Source organism: Equus quagga, unplaced genomic scaffold (genome assembly GCF_021613505.1).
Source record: "Equus quagga isolate Etosha38 unplaced genomic scaffold, UCLA_HA_Equagga_1.0 73442_RagTag, whole genome shotgun sequence".
Lineage (NCBI taxonomy): Eukaryota > Metazoa > Chordata > Mammalia > Perissodactyla > Equidae > Equus > Equus quagga.
The window spans coordinates 6233865-6250387 of record NW_025802777.1 but is presented as its reverse complement, the minus strand read 5'-3'; the positions used below and the strand labels follow the sequence as shown (position 1 = coordinate 6250387).

The 16523-nt window shown below is 42.7% G+C and overlaps 1 protein-coding gene across 1 annotated transcript in view; it reads right to left on the bottom strand.

The window, feature by feature from the left end:
- LOC124234332 (vacuolar protein sorting-associated protein 26C) overlaps positions 1-15829 on the bottom strand; it is a 52938-nt gene extending 37109 nt beyond the window's left edge. Inside the window, exon 1 of the mRNA XM_046651655.1 lies at positions 15704-15829. Coding sequence (XP_046507611.1) covers positions 15704-15760 — 57 coding nt within the window. The 5' untranslated portion in view covers positions 15761-15829. The remainder of the gene's footprint in view (positions 1-15703) is intronic.
- Between the last annotated feature and the right edge of the window lie 694 nt (positions 15830-16523).

The window sequence follows — 16523 nt, the reverse complement described above, 5'->3', positions numbered from 1 at the left end:
CTACTACCACACGCAAGAACCGTGAGCCAGGCACACGCTGGATCTACAACCACACGCAGGAACCATGAGCCAGGCAAACACTGGATCTACTATCACACGCAAGAACCATGGGCCAGGCACACGCTGGATCTTCTACCACATGCGGGAACCGTGAGCCTGGCTCACGTTGGATCTACACCACATGCGGGAACTGTGAGCCGGGCTCATGCTGGATCCACTACCATAAATGGGAATTGTGAGCTGGGCACACTGGATCTACTACCACATGTGGGAACCATGAGCTGGGCACACTGGATCTACTAACACAGGCGGGGACCATGAGCAGCCACACACTGGATCAACTACCACAGGCAGGTATTGTGAGCAGGCCTGAAGCAAGTCACCACATAAACTGACCTCTCCCTAAGCTATCCATCCACATAGGGCAAAGTTTTTCCTGAGCTCTGGAACATTGTGCTTTTCTTGCTGGCATGATACAGTCACTTGTCAATTTGTTAATGCTCTTCTGAAACGGTCTGGCCTTAGTGTACTCACTGAGAGGAGAAACAGGTCAGCCCACGCAGCCCACGGCTAACAAGTGACTCTGTTTTCTGAACAGAAATTGAAACTTAGAAAACTAACTGGGGGTGGGGGTGGTGTCATAGATTTGTCTAGCAAAAGAACTGAATTTATATGTAACAGTTACCTGATAAAAAACCTGAATGAGATGAAGAGATATTCAGAGCTAGGGAGTTAAAAACTCCCAAAGCGTAGCTGAAAGGAAAATGGAAAGCAAATGGGAAACTGCATTCAACTTACAACCTTCCCATAACACCCCTGTGCCAATAAGAGAGCAGTCGGGGAGGACCGGCGTCGGGGAGGAAGGATGATGTCACCAACGAGCTTCCTGGCAGGTGGAGAGCTTGGACCTTCTGTGGAAGAGACCAGTGGGGCCCTGTCAACTCAGGCTGGGGCCACAGTGGGGAAGGAGTCAAAGAGGGGGAATAACAGGAGGGAAAGAGAGGTGCCATTTCCCCAAAACCTGCATGTGCTCCTCAAAACCTACGAGCTGCACAGCTGGGAGCTCAGCACTGGGGGACAATCACTGCAGGGATTAGGCGGGAGCCAAAGACTGCAGGTTTCAGCACACGGAGAGGGCGTGGGTGGTGACACAGGGCTGAACCCAGGACGACACAAGGTCAGGAGGTCTGGACTGGTGACTCAGCATCAAGAGGACGGCTGACGAAAACCCACCGCCCTGCCAGCGTCAGAGCAGCCTGCGGGGGGTCAAGGGCATCCATGACATGCTGAGACCTGTCCAGTGCTGCAGAGTCTAGAAACTGACACAGCCACAGCAGTCAGGCAAGCTCACCAAGGCTCAGGCCGGCACAGAGTCTGCTGCAACAAACACCAAACGGAGCGCTACAGGATAATTCGGAACACGCCTCTCACACATTATATAAGGGTGAGGTTGATTCGGGAGATGGGCCTTTTCAGGAGAATTAGATTGTCAGTGAGAAAAGAGACCCACTGAAAGCTTAGATGACTGTTTCCTAAAAGGTTCATTTACCTCCCACAAAATAGGATCCCTCCGAGCTCAAAGAGCTACATTTTCCTATGTAGATAGGCACCTGCAGCAGCATCTACTCCAAGTGACCGTTCATGTGTCAAGAATCCAGTAGCACAAAGCAGAATAGTCAGGCTTTGTTTTCATACCATCCTAGTTTTGCAATTTTTCTTCATAATAATGAACTATTAAGTATAGGATTTTTTCTCTTTCAATTTTTTTTAACAGGAAATAACTTGCAAACCAAGTAAGACCAAATGTAAATCTCGAGGTTCCTGTGGTAAGAGTAATCAGCCCACAGTGTATGAACCACCTATCATTGTAACCTGGCTATGCCAAGTAGTAAATCTCTTATTTATGTTTTTCACAACCATGATATTTGTGTCATTTTCATGAGTACGTGTGCTAGGATTTAAGAATGTAAGACATTCTGAATTTATAAAAACAAATGAATTTTATCTACACTACAAAAAACTTTACTGCGGGGTTCTTTTAACCAATAGGCTCCTCTAGCGCACTGGAAATAGAATTGACAATGCATTTGAGTCAATCTTCTTGATCAAGAACACATTTACTGCACCAAGCAAAGTACACAGCAATACTAAAACCACTCTCACCCGTCAGTGCCCAAAATGCGGTAATCTCTATCTGCTCTCCTCGGTCACAGGCCCTGCTTCCTCCAAATCCACCATGGGGAGACATCCAACAACCTGTAAAGCATCTCATAAGCACTTTGTTCCTCAATTATTTTACTGATGTTATATAATGGCTTATAACATTGTATAATTTCAGGTGTACATTATCATGTGTCAGTGTCTGTATAGACTGCATCATAATCACCACCAATAGTCTAATTTTTATCTGTCACCAAATATATGTGCTCCTTTACCCCTTTCACCCAACCCCCAAACCGCTTACCCTCTAGTAACCACTAATCTCTTCTCTCTGTCCATGTGTTTATTTTCCACATATGAGTGAAATCATGCACTGTTTGTCTTTCTCTGTCTGCCTTATTTCACTTAACATAATTCCCTCAAGGTCCATCCACGGTGTTGCAAACAGGATGGTTTTCTACTTTTTATGGCTGAGTAGTATTCCATTGTGTGTGTGTGTGTGTATGTATATGTATACAAACACACACATCTTCTTTACAATCATCAGTCAATGGGCTCTTGGGTTGCTTCCACGTCTTGGCTATTGTGAATAATGCTGCAGTGAACACGGGAGTGCATAAGTCTCTTTGAGTTGTTGATTTCAAGTTCTTTGGATAAATATCCAGTAGTGGGATAACTGGATCATACGGTATTTCTATTTTTAATTTTTTGAGAAATCTCCATCCTGTTTTCCATAGTGGCTGCTCCAGCTTGCATTTCCACCAGCAGTGTATCAGGGTTCCCGCTTCTCCACATTCTCTCTAACATTTGTTTTTCTGTCTTGGTAATTATAGCCATTCTGACAGGCGTAAGGTAGTATCTTATTGTAGTTTTGATTTGCATTTCCCCAATAATTAGTGATGTTGAACATCTTTTCATGTGCCTATTAGCCATCTGTATAACTTCTTTGGGAAAAATGTCTGTACATATCCTCTGCCCATTTTTTGATTGGGATTTTTTGTTGTTGTTGAGTTGTATGAGTTCTTCATATGTTCTGGAAATTAATGCCTTGACAGATATATGATTTGCAAATATTTTCTCCCAGTTGGTGGGTTGTCTTTTTGTTTTGTTCATGGTTTCCCTTGCCTTGTAGAAACTCTTCAGTCTGATGTAGTCTCATTTGTTTATTTTTCGTTTTGTTTCCCACGCCTGAGTATACATGGTGTTGGAAAGATGCTGCTAAGACCCATGTCAAAGAGTGTACTGCCTATATTTTCTTCTAGGAGTTTGATGGTTTCAGGTCTTACACGCAAGTCTTTGACTTATTCTGAATTAATTTTTGCATATGGTGTAAGATAATGGTCTACTTTCATTTTTTGCATGTGGCTGTCCAGTTTTATAAATACACCCTTTATTGAAGAGACTTTCTTTTTGCTGTTGTATGCTCTTGGTTCCTTTGTCAAAGATTGGCTGTCCACAGATGCATGGATTTATTTCGAGGCTTCCAATTCTGTTCCACTGATTCGTGTGCCTGTTTTTGTGCCAATACCATGCTGTTTTGATTACTATAGCTTTGCAGTATATTTTGAAATCAGGGATTGTGATGCCTCCACTTTTGTTCTCTTCTCTCAGGATTGCTTTAGCTATTTGGGGTCTTTTGTTGTTCCATATAAATTTTAGGATTGTTGTTCTACTTCCATGAAGAATGTCATTGAGATTCTGACTGAAATTGCATTGAATCTGTAGACTGCTTTAGGTAATATGGACATTTTAACTATGTTATTTTTCTAATCCATGAGAAAGGAATATCTTTCTGCTTCTTTATGTCATCTTCGATTTCTTTCCATGACGTCTTAGAGTTTTAAGTGTATAGGTCTCTCACCTCCTTCATTATATTTATTCCTAGATATTTTATTCTTTTTGTTGTGATTATAAATGGGATTGTATTCTTGAAATCTCTTTCTGTTAGTTCATTATTAGAGTATAGAAATGCAACTGATTTTTGTAAGTTGATTTTGCACCCTGCAACTTTGTTGTAGTTGTTATACTAGTTTTATGATGGATTCTTTAGGGTTTTCTACATATAGGATTGTGTCATCCACAAATAGCGAGTTTCAATTCTTCCTTTCCAATTTGGGTGTCTTTTATTTCTTTTTCTCGCCTGATTGCTCTGCCCAAAACCTCCAATACTATGTTGAATAGGAATGGTGAGAGTTGGCACCCTTGTCTTGTTCCTATTCTCAAAGGGATGGCTTTCAGTTTTGTGTTTTTAAAGATTGGCACCTGAGCTAACATCTGTCTCCAATCTTCTTTTTTATTTTATTATTTATTTGTTTTTCTTCTTCTCTCCCCAAAAGCCCCCAAGTACATAGTTGTATATTCTAGTTGTGAGTGCCTCTGGTTGTGCTATGTGGGACACCACCTCAGCATGGCCTGATGAGTGGTGCCATGTCCACACCCAGGATCCGAACCAGCGAAACCCTGGGCTGCTGAAGCAGAGTGTGCAAACTTAACCACTTGGCTATGAGGCCGGCCCTGGCTTTCAGTTTTTCACTGTTGAATATGATGTTGGCTGTGGGTGTGTCATATATGGCCTTCATTATGTTGTTACTTTCATTCAATACTTATTTTATTGAGAGCTTTCATCATAAATGGACGTTGGATCTTGTCAAATACTTTCTCTGCATCTATTGAGATGATCATGTGGTTTTTATTCCTCATTTTGTTAACGTAGTGTATCACACTGGTTGATCTGCAGATGTTGAACCATCCCTGCATCCTTGTTACAAACCCCATTTGATCATGGTGTACGATCTTTGTAATGTATTGCTGTATTCAATTTGCCAATATTTTGTCAAGGAGTTTTATATCTGTGTTCATCAGCAATATTGGCCTGTAATTTTCCTTCTTTGCATTGCCCAGTCTGGCTCTGGGATCAGGATGATGCTGGCCTCACAGAATGAGTTAAGAAGTGTTCCGTCTTCTTCAGGTTTTTGGAATAGTTTGGGAAGGACAGGTATTAAATCTTCTTTGAATGTTTGGTAATTTCTCCAAAGAAGCCATCTGGTCCTGGACTTTTATTTTGGGGGGAGGTTTTTAATTACTGTTTCAATCTCTTTACTTGTGATTGGTCTATTCAGATTCTGTATTTCCTCTTGATTCAGTTTTGAGAGGTTGTAAGAGTCTAAGAATTTATCCATTTCTTCAGGTTGTCCAATTTCTTGGCATATAGTTTTTCATAGTATTCTCTTATAATCCTTTGTATTTCTGTGGTATCTGTTGTAATTTCTCCTCTTTCATTTCTAATTTTATTTGAGGCTTTTTTTTTCTCTTGCTGAGGAAGATTCACCCCAAGCTAACATCCGTGCCAATCTTCCTCTATTTTCTGTGTAGGTCACTGCCATAGCATGGCTGCCCAAAATGTGGTATAGGTCTATGCCCGAACTGGGTCACTGAAGTGGAGTATGCCAAATTCAGCCACTGGTCCACAGGGCCAGCACCTCTCTTTTTCTAATGAGTCTGGCTAAGGGTTTGTCAATTTTGTTTATCTTCTCAATAAACCAGCTCTTAGTTTCATAGATTCTTTCTACTGTCTTTTTGGTCTCTATTTCATTTTTTTCTGCTCTAATTTTTATTGTTTTCCTCCTTCTGCTGACTTTTGGGTTTGTTTGCTCTTTTCTAGTTCTGTTAGGTGTAGTTTAAGATTACTTGAGATATTTCTTGTTTGTTGAGGCGGGCTTGTATTACTATAAATTTCCCTCTTAGAACTGCTTTTGCTGCATCCCATAAGAGTTGGTATGATGTATTTTCATTTTCATTTGTCTCCAGGTATTTTTTTGATTTCTCCTCTGATTACTTCATTGATCCAATAGTTGTTCAGTAGCATGCTGTTTAGTCTCCATGTTTGTGACTTTCCCAGCATTTTTCTTTTTTTTTTTTTTTGAGGAAGATTAGCCCTGAGCTAACTACTGCCAATCTTCCTCTTTCTGCTGAGGAAGACTGGCCCTGAGCTAACATCCATGCCCATCTTCCTCTATTTTATACGTGGGACGTCTACCACAGCATGGCTTTTGCCAAGCGGTGCCATGTCCACACCTGGGATCCGAACTGGCAAACCCCAGGCCACCAAGAAGCAGAACGTGTGAACTTAACCACTGCGCCACCAGGCTGGCCCCTCCCAGCTTTTTACTTGTAGTTGATTTCTGGTTTCATAGCATTGTGGTTGGAAACGATGCCTGAGATGATTTCAATCTTCTTAACGTTATCAATCTTCTTATCAATCTTCTTAAATTTATTGCCTCATTTCCCAGAATATGGTCTATCTTTGAGAATCTTCCATGTGCACTTAAGAAGAATATGTATTCTGCTGTTTTTGGATGGAATCTATCTATCTATACATATGAAGTCCATCTGGTCTAGTATTTCACTTAAGACCACTGTTTCCTTCTTGACACTCTGTCTGGATGATCTATCCATTGACGTAAGTGGGGTGCAGAGGTCCCCTACTATTATTACGTTGCTGTCAATTTCTCCCTTTAGGTCTGTTAGTAGTTGCTTTATATACTTTGGTGCTGTTGTGTTCGGTGCATATATATTCATAAGTGTTATGTCCTCTTGGTGGAATGTCCCTTTTATCATTATATACTGTCCCTCTTTGTCCTTCATTGTCTTTTTTATCTTGAAGTCTGCTTTGTCTGATATAAGTATGACAATACCTGCTTTCTTTTGCTTGCCATCTGCTTGGAATATCATCTTCCATCCCTTCACTCTGAGCCTCTCTGTCTTTAGAGCTAGGATGTATTTCCTAGAGGCAGCATATTGTTGGGTCTTGTTTTTTAATCCATCCAGCCATTCTACCTTTTGATTGGAGAATTCAATCCATTTACATTTAGAGTGATTATTGATGTATGAGGGCTTAATACTGCTATTTTGTATCTCGTTTTCCAGTTGTTCTATACTTCCCTTGTTTCTCTTCTCTTGCATTCCTGACTGCCATCTTAGTTTGGTGGTTGTCTGTGATGGTTTTCTCACTTTTCTCTTTATTTATGATTTACGTCTCTGCTCTGATTTTTTGTTTAGTGTACACCCTGAGGTTTGTATAAAAGGTCTCACAGATGAAACAGTCCATTTTCTGCTAGCCTCTTATCTCCATTAGCCTAAGCACATTCCATCCCTTCCCACTTCCCCTTCTAAGTTACTGTTGTCACAAATTATTGTTTTGTATTGTGAGTTTGTGATTAAAATGTTTATAATTATTTCTTATATTTCCTTCCCTTTATCTTTTATGTTATAAATGTTTGCCAACTTGTTCTAATAAAGAGCTGCAATTTTCTGATTTTGTCTATTTATGTCCTTGCTCAAGGCTTTGTAAACATTTGCCTTTTGTTTCAGTTACGAGGGCATCCTTGATCATTTCTTGTAAGATAGGTCTAGTGGCAATGAACTCCCTCAGCTTTTGCTTATATGGGAAAGCTTTTATCTCTCTATCACATCTGAAGGATAGTTTTGTGGGATAGAGTATTCCTGGCTGAAAATTTTTGTCTTCCAGTATTTTGAATATAGCATTCCAATCTCTCCTAGCTTGTAAGGTTTCTGCTGACAAATCTGCTGAAAGCCTGATAGGCTTTTGTAGAGTATTCTCTTCTGCCATGCTGCCCTTAATATTTTTTGTCATTGACTTTTGCCAGTTTTACTATTATATGTCTTGTAGAAAGTCTTTTTGGATTGATATAATATGGAGTTCTATTGGCTTCATATACTTGTAGGTCTAGTTCCTTCCCCAGGTTTAGAAAGTTCTCAGCTATTATTTCTTTGAACAATCTCTCTGCTCCTTTCACCCTTCTTCTCCCTTTGGAATACCTATCATCTTTATGTTGCATTTCCTAATTGAGTCGGATATTTCTCAAAGAATTTCCCCATTTTTTTTAAGTCTTAGTTCTCTCTCCTCTTCCACCTGAAGCATTTCTATATTTCTGTCCTCCATAATGTGAGCTCTGTGTTTTAAGGTTTCTAGTTTTTTATCTCCTTCATTGTGTTTTTCATCTCCAGAATTTGTTTGGTTTATTTTACAGTTTCAATCTTTTTGGTGAAGTATCCCTTCTGCTCATTAATATCATTCCTGAGTTTATTCAACTGCCTTTTGAATTTTCTTGTAACTCACTGAGTTTCTTCATGACAACTATTTTGAATTCTCTGCCATTCAGATGCTAAATTTCTGTGACTTCAGGATTGGTTTCTGGAGAAACCTTTTCATTTTCCTTCTGCTCTGAAGTATTAATATAGTTTTTCACGGTGTTTGATGAAGTGATCCTTTGCTGGTGCACAGTGGTAGTATCAGGTCACAGATTCCATCTGCCACCTCTTGGTGGGGGTAGGAACTGTATTTTCTGAACCCGCCACATCTGCTGGAAGTTGTGCTGATAGGGTTCATCTGCGTTTGCCCACTGGCAGCAGCCACCTCGTGGGTCACACACACACACACATGCCAGCGCTCTGGTGCGGAACTGCTGCCTTGGCTGGGGACTGGACAAAGTGGTGTATTAGGTGGGAGGGGAGTGGTACTTGAGTGCATGCACTGGCTGGCTCCACACTCACAGGCAGTTCTCCTGGGCTGCTGTGCTTGGTGGGGGCGCCCACGCTGTGGCTGAGCCATGCCACTCAGTGTGAAGCATTCCTGAGGGCCAGGCTGCAACTCTGAAAGCGAAAGTGTTTGTGCACAGGCCTGCCTGCTCTCCCGCTTCCTCTTACAGTCATGCACCAGCTGCTGCATGAGGACCCATGACCTAGATCACTGCCACTGGGGATGGGAAGAGGATCTGCTCACCCTTTCACACTCCTTCTCGGGGATCAAGTACCCCACCTTCAGATGCATGGCTGCATGGATCTCTCAGATGTTCTATTATACTTTGTAGCAAATCCTCTGTTGGTTAATGAATATCTATTTGGTTGTAACTTAGTGGAGAGAGACTAGGGGAACAGCTCACTCTGCCACGATGCTGACATCACTCTGATAAGCACTTATTATGCCATATGTGGGGTGTACTAACAACCTGATTTACATCAAAGCAGACAACGAGCAATTCTGACTGTGAACAGACACCATGGAAAAGTGTAACACCACCACCACCACCTACGCTTTAAGCCCCTACTACAAGTCAGAACCTCTAACGAATATCTTAAAATTCCATCTCATTTCATCCTCTCAACACACCCTTTGAGTAGGTATCATCTCCATCCAACAGATGAGAATGAAGATCTGGAAAAGGCACATAGAGTCCTAGACTTGGGAATAAAGAGACAATTTCAAATATTCACGCTTATCAGTGTTGCTGGCATGGCACTGAATTCTCCGAGCCTCAGTCTTCTCAATCATAAAATGGGGGGAAATGCCACCTCTTCAGTATTTGGGAGGGTTAAAGCAGTGTGGGAGTTGGAAAGGACTGTCCTAGTTTATGTTATTATAGAACAACATTAGCTAGGTTTCATCATGGGAAATTAAAACTTTTACTGGAAATACAGAATTAGGGACTTTTTATCACATTCCTGATAGTCTTATACCATACATGCGGCTTTGGAAACACAAGTCAAGTTTCTGGATTCCATGGGCAGCACTCTCAAGGAGAAGGTGGCTTGGCCACAATGCTTCAAGCTCTGAGGAAGAGTATATTCTGTGTAAATTGCGATGAAGACACCAGGGAATCACATTTTGGACAATTTTCTATTCCTGAATTAGAGAGAAGAGAACTGTATATATAGGAATTCTGAAGTCTCCATTCCCATATTTATTTGAATCATTTTCTTAAGAATGATCGTCCTAAAGTAAATACCAGTTATGGAGGATTCAACATGTAGCTTTAGAGGTATCTCAAATATAAATCTTACCGTCTACAATTTATATGTAGAACATTATTTCTAATTACAAAGTAAAATCTATAACATACCCATAAGACCATAGTTTTCCCTTTCTGATCAATGCATTTATAAAACTACTAGTCTTATGAATTTTGTTTAAATATTTTAAGGCTTCGACTATCATTTAATAAAGTTTTGGATCATATACCAAGTAGCAGGTACTGACGGACCTAGGTATACAATATAAATAAACAAAATGTTTTAGTTAGGCAGACTCGTAGAATGAATTAATTTTAACAGAAGTTGATTGGTGCAATGATAGAGGTATAAATAAAATGTGTCAGTAACCTATTGAAGGTTCCTACTGAATTATAGGAAGTATTCCTGTGGTATTCTGTCTTCTCCTGACCATTGGACCTGACATTCTTCTGCTCCATCATAATCTCACTTTCTGGTTAAAGATACTCTTCTTGTGAGGAATTTTCTAAAATTTAAATATTAAATTTAGGAATTATTGTAAGCCTATGAGTGATAGTTGTTTCTGTTAACAGAAATTAAAACATACATTTCTAAACAACTCATGTGTCAAAGAAAAAAATCATAATGGAAATCAGAAGATATCTACGGTGTACAATTATAAAAATACTACAAATCAAATCTTGCAGGGCACGCAGCACAGCATTATATCAGGGTCTTCCCACATCCCACAGAGCATGAGCTTGCTAAAACATGAAGCCACAGCAGGGTCCTTTGGAGCAGCGTCTTCTGCCTGCTTCTAGGCAGAGTGCTTCTCCTTCTTCCAGTCTCTCTCTCTCCTGGTTCCCTGCCCCTCTCCAGCAGGACCTGGGTGAGGTTACAAGGGTGACTGCTTTATAAGAATTCACCAACCTATTAAAAATCAAACACTTGTGGGATGCAACTAAGGTAGTACTTAGAGGAAAATGTGTGCATTTTCAAGAGGAGGCTACAATTTAATAAGTCAACTTATGAGGTTTAAAAAACAACAACAACAAGAGCAGAATAAACTCAAGGAAGAGGGGAAATATTTTGGAAAGATGATAAAGTGAAGTCGCTTTTAAAAAGTGCAATCAAATTAGGTGAGAAGTGACTATAAATGATTGGGAAATAGAATAAAAGAAACCTTTTACTGCACTCAGACTGCTTCACAAACGTCTACGAGTTCTTCTTCACTTTGCTCCCACTGTCTACCCTTCTGACGGAAATAAACATGCCAGGTAGGGAGACAGACCCTCGCCCAGCACTTACATTTCAAAAGCAGGTTCAAGCATCACCACCTCAATGAGGCTCCCAAAGGGCCCTTCCCCCAGAACGATTATGCCCTACCTGGTGCTCATCAGATACCACAGATGCTCCTACTCAAGCACTTCATCACCTTTTGTTTCTATATTTACCTCCCTCTCTCTAATGATCTGTAAGCCTCATAGACATTGGTTGAATAAGTTTATTTTGATTAAATAATCTAAAAATGAAGGAGATTTATGAAGATGCAGTGATATGGAAAGGTATCCAAGATAAAGATACACCGTTGAGCAAAAAGAACAAGTTGTGTGTGTGTGTGTGCACACCTATTATTCATACGCAATGTCTGGAATAGTACACACAGTGTCAGTGGCTACCTCCAGGGACAGAAAATGGTGTCAGAAAGAGGCGGGAGGACTTGACTTTTCACTTTCCTATCTTCTGTAAAATCTTAAGTTGTTAATATGGCATGCATTATGTTTATATTTTAAAAAATGATTCGGCTATAATTTTAAAAACTCCATCATTTTGTCAATGAGAACCTTTTCCTAGGAAAAAACCAAAATGTCAATTTTAAACCCAATACATTCTCTCGTGTTCACAGCACATTTTCCAAGTAGAAGTCATTGCAGTTTTTTAAACTGAAATATTACAATGCTATTTATAGCTCTCCTAGGAAATTAATAACAACTATTTCTACAAATTCCTCCATTTTGCATAAAAATGGCCTTTCTTAGGGAAGTATTATAATAGTGTTGGATGGACTTTTTTTTTTAAAGATTGGCACCTGAGCTAACATTGGCTGCCAATCTTCTCTTCTTCTTCTTCTCCCCCAAACCCCCCAGTACATAGTTGTATACTCTAGCTATAGGTCCTTCTGGCTCTGCCATGTGGGATGCCATCTCAGCATGGCTTGATGAGCGGTGCCATGTATGCATCCAAGATCTGAACCAACGAAACCCTGGGCCACCAAAGCAAAGCACACAAACTTAACCACTTGGCCACAAGGCCAGCCCCTGGATGGACGTGCTCTGAAACCTGACTGACCTCAGCTGGATGCCAGGCTCTGTCATTAGCTGGGTGATCTTGGGCAAACTCCTCAACCTGTCTAGGCCCCAGTTCCCTCATCAGTAAAATGGGAGTGACGCGGCCTGGTTGACAAACCCTACACCAGTGCTTCCCAAGCACCCCTGGTGGAACGTAAGTGCTTTATGTGGTTACCTGGACAAACGTGTTTCACCTGAATGACAATCACTTATGACCTTGGGATCAGGCTAACACAGGTGGAAGCCACCTCAAGCAAACCATAATTACAGGTACTGTGCTCTCGCAGGATGACAGATGAGTCAAATCTTTAGTAACTGAAGCTTTACCAATGCTGTTGAGATGTATAGAGAAAAGTGAAAACTTGTATGTTATTAGTTCCACCGGTGGGAAAGAGAGGCCACCCCTCACACAACCATGGTGCAAACTACGCTTGAAACATACACTGTCCGCAGGCCCTGAGACCTCATCAAGCAATTAGCCAGCAAGGGTCCCACCACCGGGAGCTTAGGAAGCAGCCTGGACAGTGCTGGCCACCTATTCCACCTATCCTGAGTCACAGATCATCGAGTCCAACACATGAGTCACCGGCACATATGTCCAGGTGTGTATTTTTGTCAATTGATTAGATTTATAGGTTTAATAACTTTTGGGGAGGCTTTTAAAAAATATATAGCAACCATCTATTTAGGAAAAGTTTTAATGTTTTTTCTTTTACAATCGCTATATAAGGTCTCCTTTTAAAACGCATTTAGTGCAATTGCGTTAGTGTAAAATGCATTAAGTGTAAAAGTAACTGGAAGATTGAGAAACACAGCCATAAGCCAATCACCACGGATTCTGTTCCTGATGATGGCACCAAGGCAATTGATGTGCACAGCTGACACCACATTCAACTCCACCACCCACGAGGAGTGGTCCCAGTTGTGTAAGACATCACCTGGGACAACTTATGATTCCATTTACTGCATCTTTTCTAAATGTATTTTTCATTACTTGTACCATATTTAAAACCCCAGAAAACATCTCAGCTGGAGTAATATCTCTGAATGGAATGTGCTAACTTTTCAATGAAATAATGAGTATTAAAGCAAAATGTATATAGTCTCCTGCCTCGCCCAATTCTCATTTTGATATCTTCCGAGCTACAGAAAATTATGAGAATACAAAGTAGAGGAGACACGGGAACCCTCATACACTGCCGCTGGAACATAAAGTGGTGCAGATGCTTTGGAAAACAATTTGGTGGGTCTTCAAAAAGTTAAACATAAAGTTGCCATATCACTCAGCAATTCCACTCCTCAATATATATCCAAGAGAAATGAAAACATATGTTCACACAAAAACTTGTACTACAACGTTCACAGCAGCATTATTCACAATAGCCAAAAAGTGAAAATCACCAAAATGTCCATCAACAAATCAATGGATAAATAAAATGTGCCAGAGCCATACAATGGAATATTATTCAGACATAAAAAGGAAGAAGGTACTGATACATGCTACAACATGTATGAATATTGAAAACTATGCTAAGTCATAGAAGCCAGCCACAAAAGGCCACAAATTGTATGATTCAACTTCTATAATTTACGATTCATTATAAATGAATTATGAATTATCCCATTCGTATGAAATGTCCAGAATAGACAAATCCATAGAGACAGAAAGTAAATCTGTGATTGCCAGGGGCTGAGACAGAGGGGGAATGAGGAGTGACTACCAATGGATACAGAGTTTCTTTTTGGGGTGATGAAAATGTTCTAAATTAGATGGTGGTGATAGCTGCACAACTTTTTGAACATATTAAAACCAGTGAATTCAACAAAGGATGAATTTTCTGGTATTTGAATTAGATCTCAATAAAGCTGTGAATTAAAAAAAAAGCAACAAAGTAGACCCATATAACTTTCAATTAGAGTCACTAATTATTGTTTTACCACATTTGCTTTCTCTCTTCCCCTCACATGTGCACACACACATACACAGTTTATGGCAAGATGGTTTAAAATTTAGTTATTGTGACACTTCACTCCTAAATACTTGAGTATGTGGAGTACTCTCCTACACAAGCAAAATACGAATACCACACTTGGGAAATTTGACACCAATACAAATCTATTATTTAATATACTCCTATATATCAAAAACTCTGCATTGTATTTGGTTGTCATATCCCTTTCGTCTCTTTTAATCTGGAAAACTTCCCCTTTTTTTCAGGCCATTGACATTTTTGAAGAATCCAGGCCAATCATTTCACAGAATGTGCTCAATTTGGATATGCTTGTTTCCTTATGAATTGATTTAGGTTAAAGATTTTTGGCAGGAATAGCACGTAGGTGAGCAGTGTCCTTCTCAGTGCACCATGCTGGAACCCTCTATTATTATGCCAGAATATACCGTCAGTTAGTCTTTTAGTGGTGACGGTACGGTGGTGGTCACTGTTGTCTTGCTTAGCATGGTGACTACCACATTCCTCCACTATGAAGGTAGTTTTTTCCTTTTGTAATTAATAATCTGGAAGGTGGTCATTTGAGTCTGTGTAAATATCAGGTTTCCCCAACCTTCTTGCACCCAAAGATTTTAGCATCCATTCATGATCTTTGCCTGGTATTCTACCCCGTTTGAGACTGCTCTGCATTTATGTGACCAACCACTACTCTCAATGTTATTTCACAGAGTATGAGAGCTAGCCGTGATTTCAAACCTGGCTGCACACTAGAATCCCTGCTATCTCTAGTACTGGGACCCGGGCAACCCCATTTAAAATTCCCCAGGGTGACTGATTCCGATGTAAAGGCTGACCTTCCCCGAGTTACAGGAACCTTGCACCATCCTCATTTTGCAAATAAAGAAACTGAGGCCCGAGGAGGTTAAGCGATTGGCCAGTGGTGCAAAACCTGTTAATGGCATAGTTAACATTTTCATTTTTTTGGACTTGCGTTTTAACATGCCATTCCTTCTGTATGTTCGTCAAAGAACAGAACCAGAGAAACGAGTAACTTCTGCACAGCGTTAGAGCTGACCACCGCCTGAAGTGCACATTTCTGCTTTCCAGGTGAGTCTGCCTTCCGGTCACAGAGCCCTGCAGTCATCTGAGGGGGAGGGGGCGGGGCGTGTGGTCACCGAGCTGCTCCGCCCTCAGCGCTCAGCTCAAACCCGGACCCGGGCCGAGCCAGATGTTCAAGGAGCCGGTTAGCGCTGCAGCCCCGGCGCCGGCCCCTCGGCCCCGCACGCCCCCGGATGCCGCGGCGACTCCGTCGGGGACCCTCCGTAGGACAGCCGGCCGCGCGCGGGACGCACCTGGCGGGACGCACCTGGCGGAGCGCCCCTGCCCCGCCCAGGGACACGCAGCACTGCGCGGGGCCCCGGAGACGACGGAACGTGCTGGCCCCGCCACCCCACTTACCCCAGCGTGATAAACCTTGTTCGCTCTTTTAATCTTAATGTCCAGGGAGGTCCCCATCTCGAATACTTCGCTGCGGGCGCCACTTCCTGCCTCGCGTGACCTGAGGGGAAAGAGGGCCGCCCCACCCCTCCGACCCGGCCCCACCCCTTTCTCCTCTCCGCCGGCAGTTGCATCACGTGACCTCGCGCCTTGCGCAGGCTCGACTCCCTCGCCTTCCTCCTTCCGGCGCAGGGGCGGGCCTTAGCGCGGGCTGAGGGGCTGTCACTCTTCGGCCCGCCCCCGCCGGGCGTGAGGGGCGGGGCCCCAGACTAGCCCCACCCCTTCCGCAAAAAGAGCGTCACGACGCCGGAAATGCCTTCCTTCTCGCCCGTTTTGTAGAGGGAAGGGGAACTCGGCTCTCCCGGCGAGCACCGCGGCCGGGGGCGGGGCCGGGGCCGCGCGCGGATGCTGCCTGCGCAGGAAGGCTGAGCCTCCCGCCGCTGTCCTAGAGTCGGCTTTACGGCCGTGGTAACTGGGACCGGCGTCCCCTCCCCAGTCTTCTTCCTCTCCTCGTCGCTAGTCCTCCTCCACTTTCTCCCAGGGCTTCTGAAGACGGGGCGCCCTGTGTCCGTCCCCGGCTTGGCGGCACTCCCTGCCCTCCCCGCGGCCCCGCGCTGCCGGCCTGCAAAGCGCCGATTGGCGGGCGGCTCGGCTGCCCCGCCCCTGCCGCCGGGCCGGGGGCCAAGGTCTCAGGGAGCGCGGTGACCTCGCCCCACTCCGAGCCGCGGTGCCGGGTCACCAGCCGCCCGCCTCCGCGGGGCGCGAGGGCTTGTGGGTACTC